The 23,456-nt window shown below is 40.5% G+C and overlaps 1 protein-coding gene across 1 annotated transcript in view; it reads right to left on the bottom strand.

Annotated features, from left to right (window-relative positions):
- LOC131684311 (diacylglycerol kinase eta) overlaps positions 1-23,456 on the bottom strand; it is a 455,577-nt gene that overhangs the window by 357,848 nt on the left and 74,273 nt on the right. The window contains exon 2 of the mRNA XM_058967061.1: positions 22,752-22,862. Coding sequence (XP_058823044.1) covers positions 22,752-22,862 — 111 coding nt within the window. The remainder of the gene's footprint in view (positions 1-22,751; positions 22,863-23,456) is intronic.

The raw sequence follows: 23,456 nt of genomic DNA, 5'->3' as shown, positions 1-23,456 counted from the left end.
TAGTAATTAAGGAAATCTGTAGTCTACATCGATTGACGAAATAAATAAATAAATAAAAGCTTACATGCTTTATATACGCATATAGAGCTTTATTGCATTGTTCATGCCGAAATGGAGTTTAAATGCAACATTAGTGCAAATGTATAAACAATATAGTGCAATGGCATAATGCTTATGGATACTTGGGTAGTACCGTTGGGCATTCCTTAACGAGGGTATATATTGAACAACGACAACTAGAAAAGACAGGGCGGTAAATAATTTTTAGGAAGATATTCACGAAGAGGTTAGGTGTGTGTGATGTTTGTGCTGTAGGTGCCGTGTATGTAGGCTCAGTCGACAGTATGTTTCGTGTCAGCTTGAAGTCGCATCAAACGCATCAGCCCAACCGTTGCTGTATGGTACAGGCAGAAGAGGGCACTTCTGAGAATGATAGGAAAAGGGGCAGTCAAATCTGTAAATTGACGGTTTTTAGTAAGATGTATATGAGGGAAATATATAGGAGATCGCGGCTTTCCAGTTCATCTCGAACCGGGACAATAGGTAATCTTCCTCGGGCTCGAAGGGAATCTAATAGTTGAGATCTGGCAGAACAGCACTCGGCGCATACCAAGACAATATGTTCAATATCGTGATAATCGTTGCCACAAGCGCAGATTCCGCTATTTGCGAGCCCCATTTCGTCGAAGATGAGCGACTAGCGTGTAGTGATTGGGCACGACATCACACGAATCAAATGCCGACCGACATCTATTCTTCTGAACCAAGGTTTCGTTGATACCTTCGGGATGATAGAATGTAGCAACCGTCTAAACTCTCCATTGCTCCAAGATGTCTGCCAACTTTCTAGAAAAATTCATTGAAGCAGATTGGTCTTTCGTAGTTGTCGTCTTCTAAAGCGCCCGCCTTAGCTAGAGGGTTCACTTCTTCATTACCTGGAATGGAGTAATGCGAGGAAACCAAAACTAAGATAATCTTGTACGATCTTACAGACAAAGCACGCAGGCGCTCCCAGATTTTCCCCAGAAAATATGTAATGCGCTTTCTAGGTTTCATTGAACTGAGCTGAGGCTATCCGAGACAATAAAGTAATGATCGGTGGACGAAGTATCAATAATCCCAAGGGATACTGAATACCAGAAAGTTCTGCGACGTGAACTGAAGCAGGATCATTGAGTTTGAATGAGACGGTGAGGTTTTGATAGTAGTACAAGAACATAAATCGGGTTTGAAAACGAATTCGACCCGGCGAAACCCGACGGGTTTCGGGTCGGGTTCGGGTTCTGTAAACTTAAGCTTCTCGGGTTTCCGGTCGGGTTCCGGGTTTTCAAATTTGAAATTATCGGGTACGGGTCGGGTCCGGGTTTTTCAAATTTTAAACTTTCGGGCTCGGGTCGGGTTCGGGTTTTTCAAATTACAAATTATCGGGGTCGGGTCGGGTTCGGGTTTTGAACAAAACAACCCAACCATTTCATGACACTGTTTGCGTCTCTACACAAAACGCATTTTTTTTTGTAGTAGTGAATTATACTTCGTGATACGAATGGATGACACATATAACCGTATGCATGAATTATTCGTAAAGTAACCTATTTAAAAATGTTCGTGTTTTGTCTATTTAATTAGGTAATATTTCATTTTGTATAGAACAAGTCTTTAAAATACGTAAAAATTCCCTTTTTTCTTCATATTGCCATAACTGCGGTAGTTTCAAATCGATTTTGACCATTTATACGACGTTGTAAAGATTAATAAAAAAAAAGTCAAAAAGGTATTTATTCCGATGCTTTTTTGAACACCAAACGCCAATACAAACGTTAAAAATACAGCAATATGCAGTAACGGAGATGAAACAGGAAGGCGTCGAAGGAACAGGTAGAACCGGTGCATTGTACGTGTATATAAAGTAAGTATATTCCAGAGCCTGGGCTGCAGAAGATAACGAATCGAATGATGCATCTTGCATACTATATACAAATCATATTCACGAATGTGTTTTGCCTCTTTCATCCGCAAAAGCAAAAATTACGATTCCGATCCAAGCGCATTTTCTAGTAACTTTGCTATAGTAGTTTTATTATATGAAATAAAAGATTCTATTGTTCAGTAATGTTGAAGTTTATAGAATTTCACACAGATTCCTTGCTTACTATGTATTGATATTTTGCTTTTAGAAAAAGATATAATAATTGTTTTGAATTATGTACACATGACAAAACACTAACGCAAACGGTTTTGTGGGATACATTTGTACCCCATACAAACTTTAAGCGAGCACTGTTAAGTTGGTCAAATGAAACAAATAGGTTGTACCTGCTTCAAGGGAAGTTTATTAATCAAATTGGTTTATGATTGCTTGAATTTAAAATAAACTGTAACGGAAAAATAAGGATTTGAACTCACAAATTTGGTGGGACTTTGGTGTCATTATGGCGGCTCAAATTTAAAAAGGGCACATTATTTTTTTAAAAGCAGATAGTTTAGGCCAAATGTATTTTCTAGAGACTATTTTTGTTCCATCACATATATGAAACAAGCACTTTCTGTCAGATTGTTCCCAGGCTGAGCTGTTGTATGATCCGGATTCCTTCATGAAAATACATAAATTTCCGCGAACTTAAGGAATTGATCGCAAAAATTTTGTGTGTTCTGTTGAAGCCATGAACGGATTTTTAAAAGTTTGGAGTCGTTCCGAGAGCTCCATTGGAGATGTCGAAGCATCTACAGGTGCACTTACCTTATAATCTGAAGCATTAAATAACTTAGATACCCCATCATAGATCGTCCTAACGCTAATGATGGGACATCAAGAACACGTCAGAAAATCTTGATTGATACCCGTACCAATCAGTAACGTGAGTGACGTTATGTAAACTGTCGAATACGGATTGCCAATTGCCATAGCTTAATTTATTACTTGTAATAAATTATACGAAACTGCCTTGCAGGAATGGTTTCTGATGAAAAATTAGAAATTTTGGTTAAATACGACGGGCAAGGTTGTTGGAAACAGAGACCATTAAGTTTTCTGTTTCCCCATGAGTTATCCGCCGATTAAACTTAATATCCGGTTAAAATAAAGACGATTTATAAGTTTCTCAGAAAATTACAAATTCAACGTTCAATAATAGTAAATATAAATGCGGATTCCACTCGGCAATGATTTGTTTTGCCATATGCAGATATAACTCAATGCGTATGGTGCTACTTCATATTCTAGTGATTCTACTATTCTTAGATGAGCCTAGGGTCCAGCTCGGGTGATTAGAATTAAAAATCTTCGAGATCTTTGGTTGATTCTCCGTATTTGCAAGATGAATTCGGATCGGGCTTCTCAAATTTTAAATTTTCGGGTTCGGGTCGGATTCGGATTTTAAAATTTTAAAATTCCCGGGTCGGGTCGGGTTCGGGTTTTACAAAATATTCATTCTCGGGTACGGGTCAGGTTTTTAAGTTTTAAAATGTCCGGGCTCGGGTCGGGTTTGGGTTTTTCAAATTTTATAATTTTGGGCTCGGGTCGGGTTCGGGTTTATAAATGGTCATGCTCTCATGGGTTCGGGTCAGGTTCGGGTTCGAAAAAATTGAAACCCGACCATCTCTAGTTCATTACCAGCAGTATAATAAGCCGAAGCCTGTTAAACGAACCTTCTCAAACAGGAGGTAATTAGATAGGGCTAACCTGGCGCGAAGATCAACCGATAAGAGTCTGAGTGCGACTGATGCTGAATGCAAATCTAGACAAACACGTGAAAAGGACATAAATCCAAATGAGAGCTTCTCTTTGTTTACTTACTCTTCCTTCAACTCGGCCGCTTTTACGATTGCTCCTTTAATCTCAGCATAATATGCTAGACGACATCAGAGTCTTCGATATTTATTGAAACAATGTTGGAAAGTTTTGTGATGACGCCATAATAATCTAAAGAACACAGAGAGACTCTCATTTGGACTTAAGCCCTTTTCACGCGTTTATCTAGAAATATTTGCAGTTCAATATCTTCACTAGCTGAAGCATGGTGTCTTTAAACTAGTCATCCCAGCATGTGTACAGATACGTTCAATTCAAACTTGAATTGGAGACGACCACATACATTTCAACCCTATTTGCTGGTACATATATTCTGTACTCTTTCATAGAAGGCTTGCAATATTATGTACCTGCTTTAAACTTTTTACCATCACTGGAAGCTAATCATGGCGAATTTTCGATATTTCTGCTACAGCCAAATATCGTTCCGTCAGAACTAGAGAAAATTGTAATAAATTTGTAAAGATCTCACACTTTTTGTCTTTGACCCAAAATAGACCTTGAGCTGAGGAGTCAAGTCGACATCCATCTCACCTTGACGCAAATCATTGTCAGGTCGTAATTTTTGCACGGACCTATTGCTCAGCGTACATTAGTATGAAAGAAAGGGAAATTTAATATAATAGCTATACCATCTTCTATAACGCTATCCAGGTACCTCACAAGATAAGAAATACTGTCATTGCTCTGCTGGTCGAACAACGGTTAACACGCACATACAAAAGAAGAAAAATTCCATAACTTCGAAAGGGAGGAGAACGCTCAATATAGCTTTGTTTTACAGTGTTACACTGCACGGACGAAAAAACGTCTACACGCTTCGAGAGTCACTGTGCGAATGATTTTTATATTTTTCTATGTTTCTCAGTGAGTGATAAATATTCAAAATATTATGATTGTTGGATAAGTACACGATTTTAACAGCAGTTTAAACGTAGCTATGTCCGGACTTTTTGATGATTTTCATTTCCGAAACCATAAATTCTATGTTCACTTCAAATGTATGGTGTAACGTATTAATTCTGTTAGCATACTGGTTCCTATGAATTGCATTCTGCGGATACATCTAAGGGGGGCGTCTGGTACAGTGGGCAAATACATCGACTTCTTTTTTATTCGCTTAATTGTTAGTATTGAATCTCTAGAATAATCTCCCGCAATTTCGGTGGCTACGCAGAACTTCTTTTGTTTTAAACAGCCATGCATTTCTCGCGCGTATTTGCTGTAACGCACGCAGATTTCAATCTACCGGCCACAATTTTCGATTGCAATAAAATAAATAAAAATACATAATAAAAATACAGTACAAACATCAAACTCTAAACCACTTCTACCCAAATTTACAGGAGAAAAGGCCCAAAAGGTTTTTTTCTACAGCGTCTTTTTCGTGATTCAATTTGATGTTGGACACCCTTTAATAGCATTTTTCTTAAAACCGCGTTTTTCATATCGACGAACACGATAATTCAAAAATTAAACAACCAATTGATTTGATTTTTTTATGATAATGCACAATATGTGCAGCCTGTCGATGAACCACAGAAATCCGAATAAAAAAAATTCTACCTATTATTTGCAGAAAAATGAGGAAATTTTACAGAAAAATTATATTTTTCTGTTTTAATAAAGCCATTTTCCGAAACTCGAACTTTTTCCAATTTGTTTTGGTTCATCAAGTAACTACAAGTCTAAGCTTTACAAATCTTATCGAATTTCTTGTGTTAGGCAGCTCCATCAAGAGTTATGGTGTTCGCCGTGGCGCACCTCAACGTTGAAATGGTTGGACGTCTACTCTTGGAACGCTCGTATTTGTGGCTATGTGTGACTGAAAACATTTTTTATTCGTGCACAATGAATGTATAAATAGATTTTAACTTTACACAAATAATCCATTGTTGACATTCCTTCAAAATCGTAAAACAAAATAACTTTCGGTTTGAGCACTTTACACCAGACGCTCCTCTTAAGGGAAATACCAAGGGAAATACGTTTGAAACATGAAATTATACGTTGTCATTCTCATCGAATGTAAATTTATATCTGATTTACTACCGTTTACTAATGGAAGCCCCTCAGTTCAATAGTTCCGCAGATTCCCCAAGTGATCAAAAGTCAACTCTGCGAACGAGCGATCGAATACATAATAACAATATACTAAAAAGTAATATGAAGTCATCCATCGTATTTTGTACACTATCGCGCATTCCAAAACTACAATAAAATTAATTCGCATATATTTATACTCTGACACATTGAGCTGAGTCCAATGATAGCTATACCATTTTATAAAGAGAGTAAAATGTTCACGAAAAAGGTACGCCAAACGACCTTCATTAAATTCAAATCGATAAAATTGTTACCATTTTAAAAACATTCTGCATATAGCACCACCTGATGTATTCGCCATTTGCATCATAAGCAGACAGCCAGCACCCGCTTGCGAATAAAATCTCCAGCGAATTATAGTGAAATACACTGCGGGTGTGTAAAGGTCATCAAGATATTTGCACCACCTGCGGCAACGTCTTCAGTCAAGTACTCGCTCTCCACAGCCGAAGCATGGTAAAGGGCTGGAGCTTGGTCGGCAACAGGCTTACGGTAATGTTCCCAACTGGCGCGCGGGGAGAAATATACGGTGGAACCTTTGCTGCTGATGGCAATCATTAGGGTACTGCTACAGAGTGTGGCAAGCGACGGTGATGATGTCGGTGATTACGCTGATGATGGAACCATCCCCAGGAGGTGCCTTCCAATAATGGAATTCTCCTGTCGATCTGGACGAGCAAAAAATATATACATATAAAATTGCCAATCGATCCCAGGCGGACCGAATCTAACAATGTCATTGTATGGTAGTTGCAAAAAAGTGGGACAAGCAGTCGCACATGATGGATCGAGTTTTTTTTTCGTTGGTAGAATCGTTGATATATGATGTATTTTGCATTTCAACGCACTTCTACATATATGCTATACAGTTTTAGTTGACACTAGATTTTCGAAACAATAAAAATGGCTCATAACTAAAAATAGTAGAAAATACGTAAATTTTCCAAATCGATTTAAAAAAAATTCAACGGCTTTAGATGAGCTAAAGCTGTTGAAAAACAAGCTGCACGTTGCACGAAAATATTTCTGGATCACATGCATTTTGTTTCAGATACATCCATAGTGTTGTACATAACTGCCAGTATCATTATAAAGCACCACGGTTCCTGAAATTAATTTAGTTATCTTCATAAAATATTCACGGTAGCAATTGAAACGTTCTCATCAGTGATTACATTTTCAACTGAAGCTTACCAAAATCCGTAATCAGTAAAAACGTTACACCTACTACTTTTCGAAATTATGTATGTATTATAAACCATTAAACTATTTTAGCTCACTTCACTCGTTTAGAAGTAAACTATAACGGAGCTATACTTCATCTTGACTGTCTAGATTGTATAAATTTCTTGATAAGTAAATCATCGTCGGTTATTTATTCTGTACCTGTAAAGACGTTATAATGGTCGAAAAATCAAAATTTAATATCTGATTTTGAAATGCGTGAGTTTGTAGACCACAATCTATAAACTCACACTGCACTGCCATCACCCGGACGCCCGGTATACAGTACCATGGAAGCCCCCGAGTGCTGTGACGCAGTCTCGCTACCATCCAGCGACCAGCTTAGTCGTCCCGGCCCTGCGTTCAGAGGTCGTGAGGGGGTCTTCCAACTCCCTTCTTAGACGAGTATTTTGCTTTAAATGATAATCAGCTCCCTGAAAACCTCTTGGTTCATAGCATGCCGTCGCATACTACACCTGATTTCCTGTCCGTCTACTACCAGAACGTTCGTGGAATGTGAACAAAAATGTAGACCTTCTTGCTTGTCTTCACTTCCTACGACTACGACACTATCGTTCTCACCGAAACCTGGTTACGTCATATTATATTAAACGCCGAGCTAATGACGAACTACACAATCTACCGAAGCGATCCCAACTCTTTTACCAGTCATCTACGGCGCGGAGGTGGAGTTCATATAGCGATAAAAAAACACCTAACTGGGACTGCACTAAAATACCTGAATGTGAATATGTGGAGCAAGTAGTCGTACACGTTTGACTGCCAGGTCGATCGTTATATTTTAGCTGCATTTATTTGAGACCGAATACTGATCCTAACTTGTACAACGTTCTCTCATTCGCAGTCCAAAACATTCTGGACAAATCTAATAGATGCCACAATGTAGTTGTTGTAGGTGATCACAATCTTCCTCATCGCCGGTGGATTTTTGATGACGACTATAAGTGCTACTTTCCTGAAAATGCAACTTCGGAACCAGAGACGGCCATCACAAAAACTAGGGTTCGTCGCGGTGCGGATGTGGGCGGTAAATGGATAGTCCGCACCGCAACCGCAAAAAAATAATAAAACCGCACCGCTTACCGCAACCGCACTGCATTTACCGCACCGCACCGCGCGGTAATGCGTTAAATGCGGTAAAATTCTGTATTTTTGAAAAATGTGTTAAAAAATTATTATTTTTTTTTTGAATAACCAAATATAATAAAATATTACTCTTATTTACACGTACATTAACTTTGACGGACTCCTCAGAATGTAACATTTATTAAAAAATTAAAAAAGTTGACACTTTGCAAGTTTTATTAATAAAATTCCGTACATTTTGAGATAAATACTTTCGAAACAAGGTAAATCTTAGCATAGCACTGAAGTCATATGAAATGTAGCTGTACTTAAGGTTGTGGTACCGGTAATACCAGTACCGAAAATCCCGGGAATACCGATCCATTTTTGGTACCTTAATACCGGTACTGAAGAAAAGCCAGTACCGATATTTTCGGTACCATACAATTTTTTTATGAAAAATATGTGGATTCTCTAGGGGGACATGTTTCAAAATATCGGTCTGCAAGATGACTTTTAATTATATTAATTACCTTCTATAAGTTAAACATTACTAGCTCCCGTTGTACTGAACGGAATGTTTAAATTCTTTATATTGTTATTATTAAATTTTAACGATCTTGTACTAAATTTCATAATATTCACATCTAGCGTAAGAGACGTAAAAATTTGCTATGATTTTTTTTATTAGCGACATTCTGATTGGTTTCCATTTTTTACTGGGTGGCACGTAATAAGACTATGGTCTAAATCATGTCTTTGGTTTGCTCTTAAACCTTTATTTATAAAATAAAGAACAGCGATTTAGCAGCTAACAATTTTAAACTTGGTGAGCTACTCCAAATGGGGCGATTTGTGATTATTAGTGATAGGAAAATTCAGCAAAACTCCATAGTTTACAGGAAAGCAAAGAGCCTTGGTATGCAGGTCGAAACCAATTTACAGCAAATCAAGAGAGGAAAAGCGAGCAACCTGCTCGGAGTAACTGCCATTCTCGCTTTGATTTACTGTTATTAATAGTGTTTCTTACTTTTACCATCTATTAAAGTCGATAAAAGTCGCACCGCTTAGCAGTTATTGATTTCATAGTGGCCTAGATTTCGAAATAAAAGAAGGTGCCGCATACGAAAAATATTTTCTGCTGAAATGAGTCATGCCATTCCGAATCAATTAAAAACAATAAATATGTTTTTTGATCAGCACAAATCAATCATCTGAGAATAAGGTCATCAGTTTCAGCATTCAATTTCATTTTGAAGCTCTTTTCGAATTTAAAAAAGGGCTTCAGTACCGTAGTACCGGTTCTCGACAAAAAGGGTCGGTACTGCGAACCCTACATGTATTTCATCATTATACATACAAAAACGTTCTTCCGCAGCAATCAATAGGAAAACTTTTAACTTCTCCAAATTAATCAAAAGTTCTCCAATTTAATCAAAATTCACAGTTGAGAAAATGTCATCGTAAACGATTCATAATTCGACGATTGTCAAGAGGAATCGGGAGAAATGATGCATTTTTAAATTGGATTTGATAGTGCAATTCAATTGTTTTTCAATGATTGTATTGTGCATTTTATATATTTGAAAAGGTTCGCTTGTAAATTTTTAAAAGTCCTTTTTTTATTAACGACTTATAGTGAGTCAATCTTTTTCCTTTTTTATATTGTAACGACATATAATTAGCAAGGGACTGGAAGGTGAAGTATTTTTCAAATATTAAGAGCCATAGTACTCAAGGAAGAGCAAGGATTTGAAGTAAGAAAGTTTAGAAAAGCGTGGAGTAGGGTCAATGAACAAGCTTAGAGTTTCCCGGTTACTTAGCTTTTTGTCTTCTGCAGCGCAGGAGTCAGGATCTTTTGGCATTAAATGCGAATCACCTGAGTCTGCGGCATGTCCGGACAAGCGTAAAGTCAATTTAATGACCTATGGAGTCGGCTCCGACAGCATTCATTCTTAAATGGTAAAAGTCAAAGTTTTAATTCACTTTTTAATGCAGACTGCAGACTTATCAATTATTTTTTTAAGTGCGGTTGCGGTAATACCGCGCGGTAAATGCTCATTTCCCGCACCGCATCCGCAAGAAAAAGTGTCTTACCGCACCGCAGATTTTGCGGTGCGGGTGCGGTAAATACCGCGCGGTTGCGGTAAATACCGCAACCGCGACGAACCCTAACAAAAACGTTAGTCGCTGGTGGCTTGTATCAAATCTGCTCTCTTAGCAACGCGAATGGACGGACGCTCGATTTAGCTTTAGTTAACGACACTGCGGTGTTGGCCAGGCCAGCTCCAGCCGTGAGCACTACTAAGACTCCCTGAAGCAAATAGCTCAGGGTCGCACAGTGGCACGACGAGTGACAAAACCCCAAAAATCAATGTCTTGTTATTCTTTTGTAAATATTTATTTTATTTTTCTCTCAGTTTGAATAAAGGTATCTCAAAATTTTACTATAATCGGATGAAAAATGAATTTTTAACATGTCGTTGAAGCAAATGATGTCGAGGATTTCTGTTCAATTCAATTCATTAGAATTTTTAGTACCTTAGAGTTTCAAATGGCGATATCTCAAGAACTACACAGCCGATTGGAGCAATTTTAGGTTCATTGAAAAGAAGAATGAATATGCTAAACTATAGATGGGAGATTTTTGTGCAAAACTGATTTACGTTTGTTCTGCATTAAAAAAATCCAATAAAAAGTTTCATATCATATCAGTAATTTATCTTTATACGTCTTCCAATTTTTGAGATAGTCTCCCATGGGTCACTTGTCATGAATCTGACTCAAAATTTAGTATAGTTTCAAGATATATATGGCTCATCTTGCGCATTTTTGCGCCGAAGTTGGTATATCTATATTTTTGAAAATACCCATATGGAGACGCCCTGTAGCTCATAAATCTCCTTACAAATTAATTTCCTAAACAACACCATATTACTGAAAAAATAGTGATTTTTACTAGTTTTGTCAACCATTTCTGCTATCCGATGAGATTGGCTACTATGATTAATGTTTATATTAACCCTTTAACGACCAACGCATTGCAACCCGTCAGGGTAACAATTTAGCACTGGGTGGAAATATACCTATTTGTACGTACTCTCTCCGTAGAGTGCATTGTTTATGTAACATAATGCTCGCCGCTGTTCCTTATGATCGTTCACTTTTTCTCGTAAATTTTGTTTGTTTTAGCTTTTGTGAACGATTTTGTTGGTCTAGATAGGTATAGAAAATTTTGTTTCATATTTCTGTACAAATAACATAGGGCTTAGGTAGGTCACCGCTCTCCTCTTGCTGTTGAATTGGTTGCTGGTTATGCTGCAAAGGAGATGACAGCTAGGCATCGAGGCGGTGTGTCGTTTTGTTTTGGTCGTGCAGAAGGCGGCCATCGTAAAAAGTGGAGAAAGTGACGAACCACGGCGTATAGCAGACATCTGTAAAGAGTAAATTTTTCGGGACAGTTTCCCGCCACTAAACCGAATTAGGTGCGCGTGCGACGGCCAGTAATCCCGTCGAAAAGTGTCAGTCGTGGTTCGGGTACTCGAGTGTTGTGGTATTGGGTCGCCGAGACGGCAAGCTAAACATAAAGGAGCCCCTCGCTTCCCCGGCTAAACACAAAGGACCCAGTGATACCACACCGCCCTCACTGTGGAGGATCAGCCGAACGAGCATAGCCTCTCCTCCACAGTTAATCGCAAAGGATGGCGAAGGAGGTAGGCCAACGGATCCACCAGAGGTAGTTTACTGCGGCATCTATCTGGGCCATTCACGGGGAGTGAGTGGGCCCGGCGATCAATCGCCCTGTCGCTAGGGAGGTTCCAACAAAAGAGCAAAGCTCACCTCCCTAGCTAATTGCCAAGGACCGCTGCCGGAGCAGCCAACTTAAATAGGGAGAACTCGGCCGTTGCTGTCCTGGCCGGTCGGAAGAAATCGCCCGCCTTTCCGTTCGCAGCAGAAACTCACCAACAGCAGCAGCAGTGAAGTGAAGGAGAAAATACAAGGCGGTAAATTTAATAATTTATTTTGTTACTTTTTTGTTGTGTTACGAGATCCGAAAGTCTTGGTGGAAGCACCTAGGCCGCCCTGAAAAGAAGGGTACGCCGGGCAAATAAGAACCCTAGTAGCGGGCAAACCCCTACTTACAGCATTCAAATGGGTTTAAATAAAAGTAGTTGAAAAAATGAAATATGGAATATCAAAACTGATAGCAGAAATGGATTCAGCTACCCAAAATTAGTTAAAACTACAATTTTTAGCTACATGGACCAATTTTTATAATTTTGTCACAACCTTGTATGAACAGGTGCCACTGTGGGTCGGCACGCTTATCGTGAAGTTTCAAGGGTAGCAAAGAAATGCCTGATTAGCGGATGCAAACTCTACTTTTATTCTTCTCACTTTCACAAACTTGTAATCCATCTCTTCAACTTCTTAATTTCATCTAACCTTTTTTCGGGGCATTTTGTGGCTGTGGTCCACTAGGATGTTGATAACAGTCTATTATCTTTCTCCGGGCAAAATCAGCCTAGAGACCGTGTGGCATCCGGCGGGTAGTATCTCAACCAAGAATTGATCCATTGGGTACCTGCTCCCATATCGTAAGAGGCGACTGAAAACAGGAGTCCTCAAGTCAAGATGTTTCTCCGTGTCGTGGACTGAATAGGCCAATCGGGTACGGAGTTTCGTGGGGTTTACCCTTACGCGAATCTCTGACACAGTGGACGTTTAATTCTTCGCAAATCGTGGAATTGAAATGATGGTCATACCCCTAATACCAATTTTGGGGATTGCTATAGGCGATTATAAGCTAACGTGTTTGGTATATTCTGGTTGCTGAACAACAAGGGCTGATGATGAAATGGGTAGGGTTGTGAGTATGCTTAGAGTAGCACAAATTAATCTTCAGCATTAACGTACAGCAACTATGAATATATCCCGCCTTGTGCAGGAAGGAAAAGCTTCTATAGCATTAGTTCAAGAACCGTATTTACGTAAAGAAAACTTCTATGTTGGAAAGCTACTTAACCCCGTCTTCGTAACTGTCAACAAAAATGGCATGACAAATCCACGTGAAAAACTTCGTGCATGTATACTTGCGAATAGTGCTATCCACGCATGTCTTATATCCAATCTCAAAACTCGCGTCACAGTCAATATGACTGTTGATAATATGAGCAATAAATACGTCTATTGTTCTATATGTGTTTCTGAAACAGGAAGCACTTTCTTGTGCATTCCGTCTTAAAGTCACTGGGCTTTGGAACAGTAACCCAATAGATCGTGCAACTAGCCACACAAGACTTCGGCCCCAAATTGGTATTTGGGATGAGTTTACACTTGCTCCCAGTGGCTTTTACACTCACATGTAGTTTTCCATTTAAAACTTTCAATGTAAGTATTCCTTCTCGCGAGGAATGGTTGTCTGGCTGGATGGAGCGAGAACTTGAAGATTATGTAGTTTATTATACTGACGGTTCATTGTTGGAGGGCCGAGCCGATGCTGGTGTCTATTGTCGTGAAATAAAATTAAATCAGTCTTATTCGCATGGTAGATACTGAACGGTATTCCAAGCAGAAATGTTTGCGATTCTGTGTGGTGTACAACCGGTACTTCAACAGGGAATTTGCGGTAAAAAATCAATTTTTGCTCTGGCAGTCAGGCTGTCCTGAAAGCACTTAGCTCGACAGATTCAAGATCGAAATTAGTAACCGCAAGTCGAAGATCTTAGCCTTTCAGCAGACATTCTGGACGTTTATAAACAGCAGAAAACGTTCCGGGGGTATATCGGTACAAATCGGTGGCAGATCACTTCCGAGAGGTATTTAACAGCCCTCCTGTCTATCCATTGCAACAGTACCTTAAAACATTGCCAACGTATAATATTTTGACCTTCCTCTTCCTAACGTAAATGATGCCGATGTATTGAGTGCTCTGTCTAGCGTTGATCTGTTGAAAGGACCGGATACGGATTGCTTGCACCCTGTTGTAGAGAAAGGATGAAGTATTTGAAACCATCCAAATGATTTGTGCTTAAAAAGCTTATTAAAAATAAATGATAACGTCACAGAATAATCCCACCTTGTGTAAATCTTAATCGCCAGTCTATATGCTTAGAGTAACCATAAAATACACAAGACAGTTATATGATTAATTGCAACACTAACGGATGTGTCGCGTAAGTGTTCAAATATCCGAAAATATTTGTGAATTTCCGAGGAAACGCAAAAATATTCCGAAAGATGGTTTGATATCCATCCTCCGGTCACGACACCTGTGCCCGTGCACTTTCTGCACCAGTAAGTATGACTTTCCAGCGTTCACTCTCGGAAAATGTTTCCCCAAGTGTATGGAAACAAGCTCTGTAGTTCCTATTCATAAAACTGAAAACACGCAACTACAGAGAACTACAAAGAAATCTAGCTACTGAGCTGCCTGGCTAAAGTTCTGGAAAAGTTTGTCTACAAAGCGATGTACGCTGCTTCTTCCAACAAAATTGACGAACGTCAACACAGATTTGTGAAAAAAAACGTTCACTTCGAACATGGTCACGTACACAAGCTTTCTAGTTCTAACTGTCGAGAAGTGTAAACAAGTGGACGCTATATATTTTGATTTCGCGAAAGCATTCGATAGGGTGCCCCACATTACTGTTTTGAGTCTGGGACGATTAGGTTTTCCTGGATGGATAACCAGATGACTGCATTCTTACCTCTCACAACGTCTTCCGCAATTTCTTGCATAGAATGTTTATTATCGATATGTTGTCGAACAATATTGACTCCCGACATTCTCTCAAGGATTAATTTGTTAGTTTCTCGTCGTGGTATAAGGAATCGCCAGCTTTTGTGCATGGCACCGTACAGCATATGACCAAATAATTCGGTAGACAGATGTATCAAATTCAACGAAGCCGCTCTAGTTATTGACTTCCATACCAGTGTAATCTGTACGGTATATATCGAAGACGTAATAATGCTAATAAGGAATCGAATAACTCTAGCTACGCTCATGCTAAGGGGGGAAGGTATTTTCAGAAAATAAAACTATCGTTTTCGAGAAAAAAATATATTAGGCAATAAAAAGAGTGTTAGTCTATTATGTCACTTTCCATACAATAATGCAATATTTGAACAAAATTTTCCTAAATTTTCATTGCAAAATGCTGAAAAGTGGGTGAGATCTTCAGGAGGCATTTCTAAAAAATGCAGTGTAAACCATAACGACAAATCTCCTGGACCAATCGTTCTGAAATTTCACACAGTTCTGCTTCTTAGAATTACCCGGGTAACTACGGGAGCATTTCATAGAATTTTACTGTAATCATTCGTATTACAAAATATTAACCGATCTTTTTAGCACAAATCGAACTTTTGGCTTGAAAAATCGAAAATCTTGCAAAACATAAAAGCTTTTTTAAGTATCTGGGAAATGGTGTGAACTAGAACTCTGCAAAATTTTAATACGACTGGTCCAGTATATTATGAGCAATGATTTATACCGCAAAACAAGTTTTCGACGAGGCGGCTTAGAAAATTCACAGCCATTCGTTCAATTTTCAGTATTTTGCAATCAAATTTTGACAAAATATTGCTCCATTATAGCATTATTATATGAAAATTGAATGAATATATTAACCTCTCTGTATCGTCACAACAATTTTTTTAAAAATATGTGTCTTTTTACCGAATAAATTTTACGCCCCCTCCACCTTAAATTGACAAATAAGTTACCTTATTAAAAAAATAATTGGCCGAGATTTGGTTGACGATTTTCAGAGTGATTGCTATATGAGAAAATCAACAAAGTGCTAAGTCAGTCCCAAAAAGTCGGTTTTGGTCAAAAACATTATTTTAAAGAAAACATAAAATATCGATACATAATGCAATTTATATCCATTAGGAATCAAAAATACAAATTCGATGTCTGATGTTCCCCCTATAAACATTTTACAGGTATTATATAGGAACAAGAACCGTCATAGGTGGCAATGTATGAACTCCAAATCCAAGTAACTTGGATCGACATAAAAATCAATCGAATTATCGTTTGAGTATGAGCAAACTGGATCAGTTTTATTTTGAGAAAATTGTGTGACATTATTTGGTACATACAGATACACACATAAAAAGATCCCAACCAGTGAGAACTGGCGAGCGGCAGCGGAAAATAACTCCGACTAGAACCTTTTTGTGCAAGCCCTTCATGCTGACAGCTTCGCTCCAATTCCGAATGCCGATGAGATGTCGGAAACATTAACAATGCCGAAGAAAATTGAGCCGAGAAACTGCCAGCGTCCGGCGTATTGTTTGAACGAAATGCTCAGCATCATACGTGCTACCTGCAGCAGTTAGAGAAGAGTGTAAGGTAACATTCAGGGCAGCCAGGGTTGCTTTTAAATGCGAGATAGTGCTTCAAGGAGCTGTGCAGAGAAGTAGAAGCCAACCCCTGGGGCAACGCCGGTCATGTCGTGATGGCCTAAATCAAGGGCCCAACGACGCCAGCTGAAATGTGCACTGACAAATTGAAAATTGTCGTGGAGAGTCTTTCCCGAAGCATGACCCAACTGCATGACCACCTGCACCGTACGTTGACGCAGACGGTAGAAATACTGATGGCTGTCAAGTCTCCAACAACGAGCTCCTTATAGTGGCGAAAAGACTCAAAACGAAGAAATCTCCCGGTCCGGACGATATCCTCAACATCACCCTGAAGACTAATATATTTCCGCCATCGGGTTCCAACGCATACTGGGACGCACCGCAGTTGGCACTATGGAAGCCCTCGATCCCCCCGCCACATAAAAGCCCGAATGATCAACGATGACCGGTGGGCGAACTCCGAGCAAGTGTGGATATCAGTGAAACTTGCCGATCGCAATCTGTTCCTGTGTGTTGTGTATTTTCCACCTGACAGAATTCGTGATTCCAGCCTGATCGATGTACATCTTTCCTCCGTTTCTTTTATCGCCTCGATCGCCGCCCCGTCTTGACGTGGTACCAAGCAAGTAATGGTTTTCTACGATTGGATATCGAAAAATCTGCGCTTATTAACAATGCCAGTTGTATTTTGGACAACTACAGCAGCGCAACTCTTCGGCAAAATAATAATGTCACCAACGAGAATGGACGTACATTGGACCTCTGCTTTGTAAGTGCCCGGGACTGCGCTCCGTATTGCTGCACTGCACCGACTCCTTTAGTCAAGCAGGTGCGTCATCATCCCCCACTACATCTTGTATTCGCTGGTAACCTAGGAGTGAATTTTGAAGACGTCTCAAGCTCTATCGTCTACGATTTTAAAAACGCTGACTACGACAGCATCGTTAGCACGCTGTTGGATATAAACTGGGACGAAAATATTAACAATGACGACGCGAACGAAGCAGCGATGACGTTTTGTAGTATTTTAAATACCTTATCGACCTCCATGTGCCAAAACGAACAAATAGTACCGATGAACACCCTCCCTGGCAATCAACCGTCCTCAGACGTTTAAAATCTGCCAAACGAGCTGCATTTAAAAAATTCTCGAAGCATAAGATACTTGCATTACGAAATCACTACTTTCAACTCAACCACGAATACAAAAAACAAAGCAGACGCGCCTTTTTTAGACACCAGCGAGACGTTAACTGAAATCCAAGCCCAAGTCGTTCTGGAAGTATGTTAACGAGCAGCGAAAAGAATCCGGTTTGCCATCTTGTATGTCGTTTAATGGAGTTTTAGGCACCGACACTAAGGAAATTTGCCAACTGTTCTCCGACAAATTTTCAAGCGTTTTTTCCAACGAGCGCCTGCCACCACAACAAGTCGCCGCCGCCGCTAATTTAACTCCTTCTCTAGGATGAACCATCAACCGAATTTGTGTCGATAATGCTGCCATTCTTGCAGCAAATGCCAAACTGAAACCATCTTGTTCGCCGGGTGCAGATGGTGTTCCCTCGATTTTTGTCAAAAAGTGCATCAGCGGGCTTCTTGAACCACTTCGGCGAGTCTTCGAGATATCACTCACTACTGGTATATTCCCTTCCTGCTGGAAAGCAGCGCACATGTTTCCAGTTCATAAAAAAGGAAACAAATCGAACATTGACAATTATCGGGGAATCTCGTGTTTAAGTGCTGTATCAAAACTGTTCGAGCTGGTTGTGTTAGATCCTATTTTCTTTCACTGCAAACACTACATTGCAGATGACCAACACGGTTTCAAGCCTAAACGATCGACAACGACAAACCTGCTCTCGTTCACGATATATGTAATGGATGGATTCGCTGACGGATTGCAAACCGATGCTATTTATATGGATCTATCTGCGGCCTTCGACAAAATCAACCATGATATCGCAATAGCGAAGCTGGACAAACTCGGCATTCATGGACAACTTCTGCGCTGGTTTCGTTCCTACCTCGATAGAAGGCAACTCCAAATCAGCATTAAGGACTGTCTATCTGCACCATTCTTCGCTACATCCGGCATACCACAAGGAAGCCATCTCGGTCCAGTAATATTCCTCCTCTACTTTAATGACGTCAATTTCACATTACAAGGACCCCGCCTTTCTTTCGCCGACGACATGAAAATTTTTCAACAAATACGGGATAAAACCGATGCCGAGCTTCTTCAGAGGGAACTGGACAGCTTTAGTACGTGGTGTGATCTAAACAGAATGGTTTTAAACCCGAGCAAATGCTCAATCGTTACGTTCACGCGGAAACGCCAACCGACTCAGTTTAACTACCATTTCTTCGGCTCGAGCATTCCAAGACACTCTCACATCAAAGATCTCGGAGTCATCATGGATTCGGCATTAACATTCAAACCACATACGTCATACATCGTGAATAAGGCATCACGACAGCTTGGGTTCATCTTCCGAATAGCGAAAAACTTCAGGGACGTATATTGTCTTAAATCGCTTTACTGCGCGTTGGTCCGCTCAACGTTAGAATATTGTTCAGCTGTTTGGAATCCGTACTACCAGAACGGGATTGACAGAATCGAGGCTGTCCAACGCAGGTTCATACGCTTCGCCCTTCGTCATCTCCCATGGCGAAACAGATTTCAGCTGCCGAGCTATGAAAACCGTTGCCAGCTAAAACACCTCGATACACTCAGCATTCGGAGGGACTGCTCTCGAGCCCTGTTCGTCTCGGACTTACTCTCTGCCAGAGTGGATTGCCCTACAATCCTCGGACGTCTGGATTTTCAAGCCCGCGTTCGAGCTCTACGCAATAACTCCCTTCTGCGAGTTCGGCCTATATGTCTGTTGGGTACTTTTGATAGACCTATGGACAGAGTCATCGGCAAAAAGCTAACGAAAGACACTGAAAGTGAGAACATACTATCGCAGAGGCGGTTCAGTTTCCGAAAATGGATCTCGACGGTGGACGCCATCCGCAGTTATCGCGGGCACGGGGAAAGCATCGAATTAAAGGAGAAGGGGTAATCGCTACTGCACCGTGGTAACGATTGATGTGAAGAACGCCTTCAACAGCCCCAGCTGGAGTACAGAACGATGAGACGAACTTGGGGCAGAAGTCGATTAGGGTCACGGCAAAAGTACCTCAGAACTCCACACTCGGCCTAATGCTCTTGGATATAATGTACAACCGAGTGATAACACTGCAACTGCCAAGGGAAGTCGAGAAAGTCGGCTTCGCAGATGACGTTGTCCTGACGATAACCGGCGAGACTCTCGAGAAAGTGGAGATGTTGACGGCAGTATCAATAGGAATCGTGGAAACCTGGACAGCTGATGGCTAGTTGCAGCTGGCCCACTACAAGACGCAGGTAGTGCTGATCACCAACCGAACAAAAAATCAGCGTGTCGTGATTAGAGTAGGCGGACAATCTATTCAATCGATGCGTACGCTGAAGCATCTAGGTGTGATAGTCGATGATCGGCTAAATTACAACAGCCGCGTCGACTCTGTATGCAAGAAGGCTGCGTGGACAACTAACGTATTGAGGGAGTGGGCGTAGCGTAGTTGGTAAATCGATTGCCTTGTACACAGCGCACCTGGGTTCGAGTCCCGACCCCGCACATAGGGTTAGAAATTTTTCATAAGAGATTTTTCTAACCCGAAGAGACGAATGACCTTAAGATCAAAACCTCTATAATCGAGATAACAAAAGGCTAACGTATTGGAAAAGATCATGCCGAACATCGGAGGAGCAAGATGCAGCACTTAACATCTCCTGGCGGGTGCCTCATCCTCAACCCTGAGGTATGGCATAACGACCTGGGCTGCTGTGCTCAACTTAAAGTGGAACCGGACGAAGTTGTTATGCACGTTCGTCTAATGGCTGTTCGTGTTGCGAGTGCGTACATAACGATATCGTCGAAGGCGATATGCGTAATTACCGAAATGATCCGTATCTTCATCCTTCTGTCTGAGAACGTGGAATACTACCAGCGGTGAAATATACGAAATGCAAGGAGACTGGTCAGAGTGAACTCGTTGGCTAAGTGGAAGTAGAGGTGGAACAACGCGGAGATAGGAAAGTGTATTCACCGACTCATCCAAAATTTGTCGGTGTGGGTGCATAGGAAGCATGGAGAGGTGAACTTTTATTTGACGCAATATTTGTCCGGGCACGGGTGCTTCCGGAAGTACCTGCATCGGTTTGAACATATTTCGTCCACCTTTTGCCCGGAGTGTGTGCAAGAGGCACCGGAACACGTGGTTTTCGAACGTCCTAGGTTCGAAGTGGCACAATCAACAATATCATCTAAGAGATGTGTCACGATGAGTAAATCTGGGATGCGGTCAATAGACTAGTGTCGAGTGTACTCTCCGAGCTGCAGAAGAAGAGGCAAAGGGATCAACAAAGAAACGCCGCCGACTAGAAAGCCGCCGAGAAGCAACAAATCGGGTTCAGGGAAAAACACCGTCAGGGATTTCTCCACCGGAGTAGACTAGATCCACCGCCGGGGACCAGTTGAGCAGTATGCTACGCAGTACTGAGTTTGGGTCATCGTGGCACCAGCGAAACGGACGCCAGGCTACATCAGAATTGCCGGACCGAACTTGACACCCTACCGAGTAGCTCGTGATAAGACTAGATCCGGCACTAGATGGACTAGACCGCGCTGAACAGCCTGCAGCGGATTGTTGTAGTGGGATTCGACAGTAGGCTCTGTTGAGTCTCAGGCAATTGTGAGTCACTTTTAGCGCAAGAAGTGCACATTAGGATCGACGCCACTAAGATCCTAATAATGGCATACTGGTCATGGAAAACCATACTGGACACGACATGGACTATACTACGATACAGGGCCGACAGTTACGCTATTCTACTCCCTCACTAGAGAAGGGTGACACTACACTGCCCAGAAAGAAAAATGAGTATTTGAAACCCTAAACGGCCCACCCTTGAACCGATTCATAGTCCCACCAGGAGTGTCTGCTCCAAACGTGAATCAAATTGGACAAATCTGACTACCGGACCAATGAGTTCGAAGTTTGTATAGGATTTCTCAACCATTTGCTTGAACAAAGCCAACCAAGCTGCATTTTCACCGCCCATGTTCCGCTGGGATATTAGCTATGCCGGAAAATTCGTGGGGTTTTCATAAATACAGCACATTTTTATGGCAAAGAAAATTGTCACGGGAAAATTGAATTTTCATGTTAATTAATATTAACCGATTTTCGATTCTAAGTACATCTACAAACTTCAGTTATCTATGGGTGTCATAATTTTTAGGATTGCTGGGGAATAGTATTTGTATTTGTATTTTATTTATTCTGTGACCAATTTTGAATTATTCTGCAAAAGATTCAGTTGGATTACTGGAAATTAAAAACATATACGTTAGTCGGAACGCACACACTCATAAAATTTAGAAACAGAACCAAAAACGAGATTTGTTTCGAGTAAAAGGCTAGCTTAAAAAAAATATTTTTGATACGAATTGCTCGTGAAAAAAATTCAAGTATAAACTCCTTCCCCCATTCATGTGCCTGTTTCAACCAAAAAGTGCTCCACTAGTATTATTTAGCACAGGTTATTTGTTTCATACGTTACCACTTCTACAGAATCATTATGTAAGCTGTATGATCAATTATAGAATTGATGAACCACTTTGGCGACTAGAATCGGTAATATAATGCTGTATCAAATTGGTATCGACACGCCCTTGTTGTATTGTTCATTCCACACCTGTTTTATCAGGTGTGGTTCTAAATTAATTAACATGTCACATGAAGGTAGGTAAATATGGTATGATGCGTACCATCATCAAATTATTACTGCCAGAAAATTCCGCGATTAGAAAATTTATTCGATTCAAACACTAGTAAATTAATTGAACAGCGAAGTGATTATCATGTTTGTTCATAGTTTGACCCACTTGTATGATTTATTTTCCACACAGAAAAAAAACAAAAAAACAGTGACTTTTTACGTTTGTAATGAACGTACATACTGCTAATTTATAAAAAGCTTCCAGTTAAATAGCAATCAATTGAGAAGACGAAAACAACTTCGGTCGAACATCGATTAGCACCCTCATCCCCGGCTTACCTTGCTGTCCTTGGCGTAAAAGAGCTTGTGGCCTTTCAATCGAAAATAACGTCTCCGCCAGCGCTGGAACGACCATGTTTGCTTCATTAGATAGCCCTCCTTGGTGGCAGCCTGCACGGAAAGCAGAGAAATAGACGGAAACAAAAAGAACAATCAGCAAACGGAAAATGCAACCAACATCAACATCGCCACAATGAATATATGGTGCCTGCGAGAGCAGTCAGTGGAAAACCCGACAAAGGCCAGTTAAGCCGTTATTTCCGCAATGGCGATGTGTGTGTGTGTGTGTTTGCTCGGTACGCGGATGCACAATAGCATTCGGATTGCACGGCTAGATTGGGGACTGGCGCAAAATAAAGACCGTACGGAAGTCCGTTACAACTATTCGCAATCAGCGATGGATTCATGTTTTCTGGAGATTTCTTTTGTAAACAATGGTACACAGCATGCATTTGAGGCCGGTATTATCCATTGGGCATACTATTTGAGTCATCTCGCTTCCGGACTACTGAAGGCTGTACTCGACATTGTCACCATTGTCACGATAAAATGAAAACAATGGATAACACGAGCTCATTCGATGTTTTTCGAATGGGCATCGCAGCAAATGAATGCTCGGTTTAGTGTTAATATAAACGGTTTTCCGTATAATCGGTAAACAGAATGCAATGTTAGTTAGGTATGACATGACATTCTTCATTTTTA

Source organism: Topomyia yanbarensis, chromosome 2, assembly GCF_030247195.1.
Source record: "Topomyia yanbarensis strain Yona2022 chromosome 2, ASM3024719v1, whole genome shotgun sequence".
In the NCBI taxonomy this organism is placed as follows: domain Eukaryota; kingdom Metazoa; phylum Arthropoda; class Insecta; order Diptera; family Culicidae; genus Topomyia; species Topomyia yanbarensis.
This window is presented reverse-complemented; position numbering and strand designations above follow the sequence as displayed.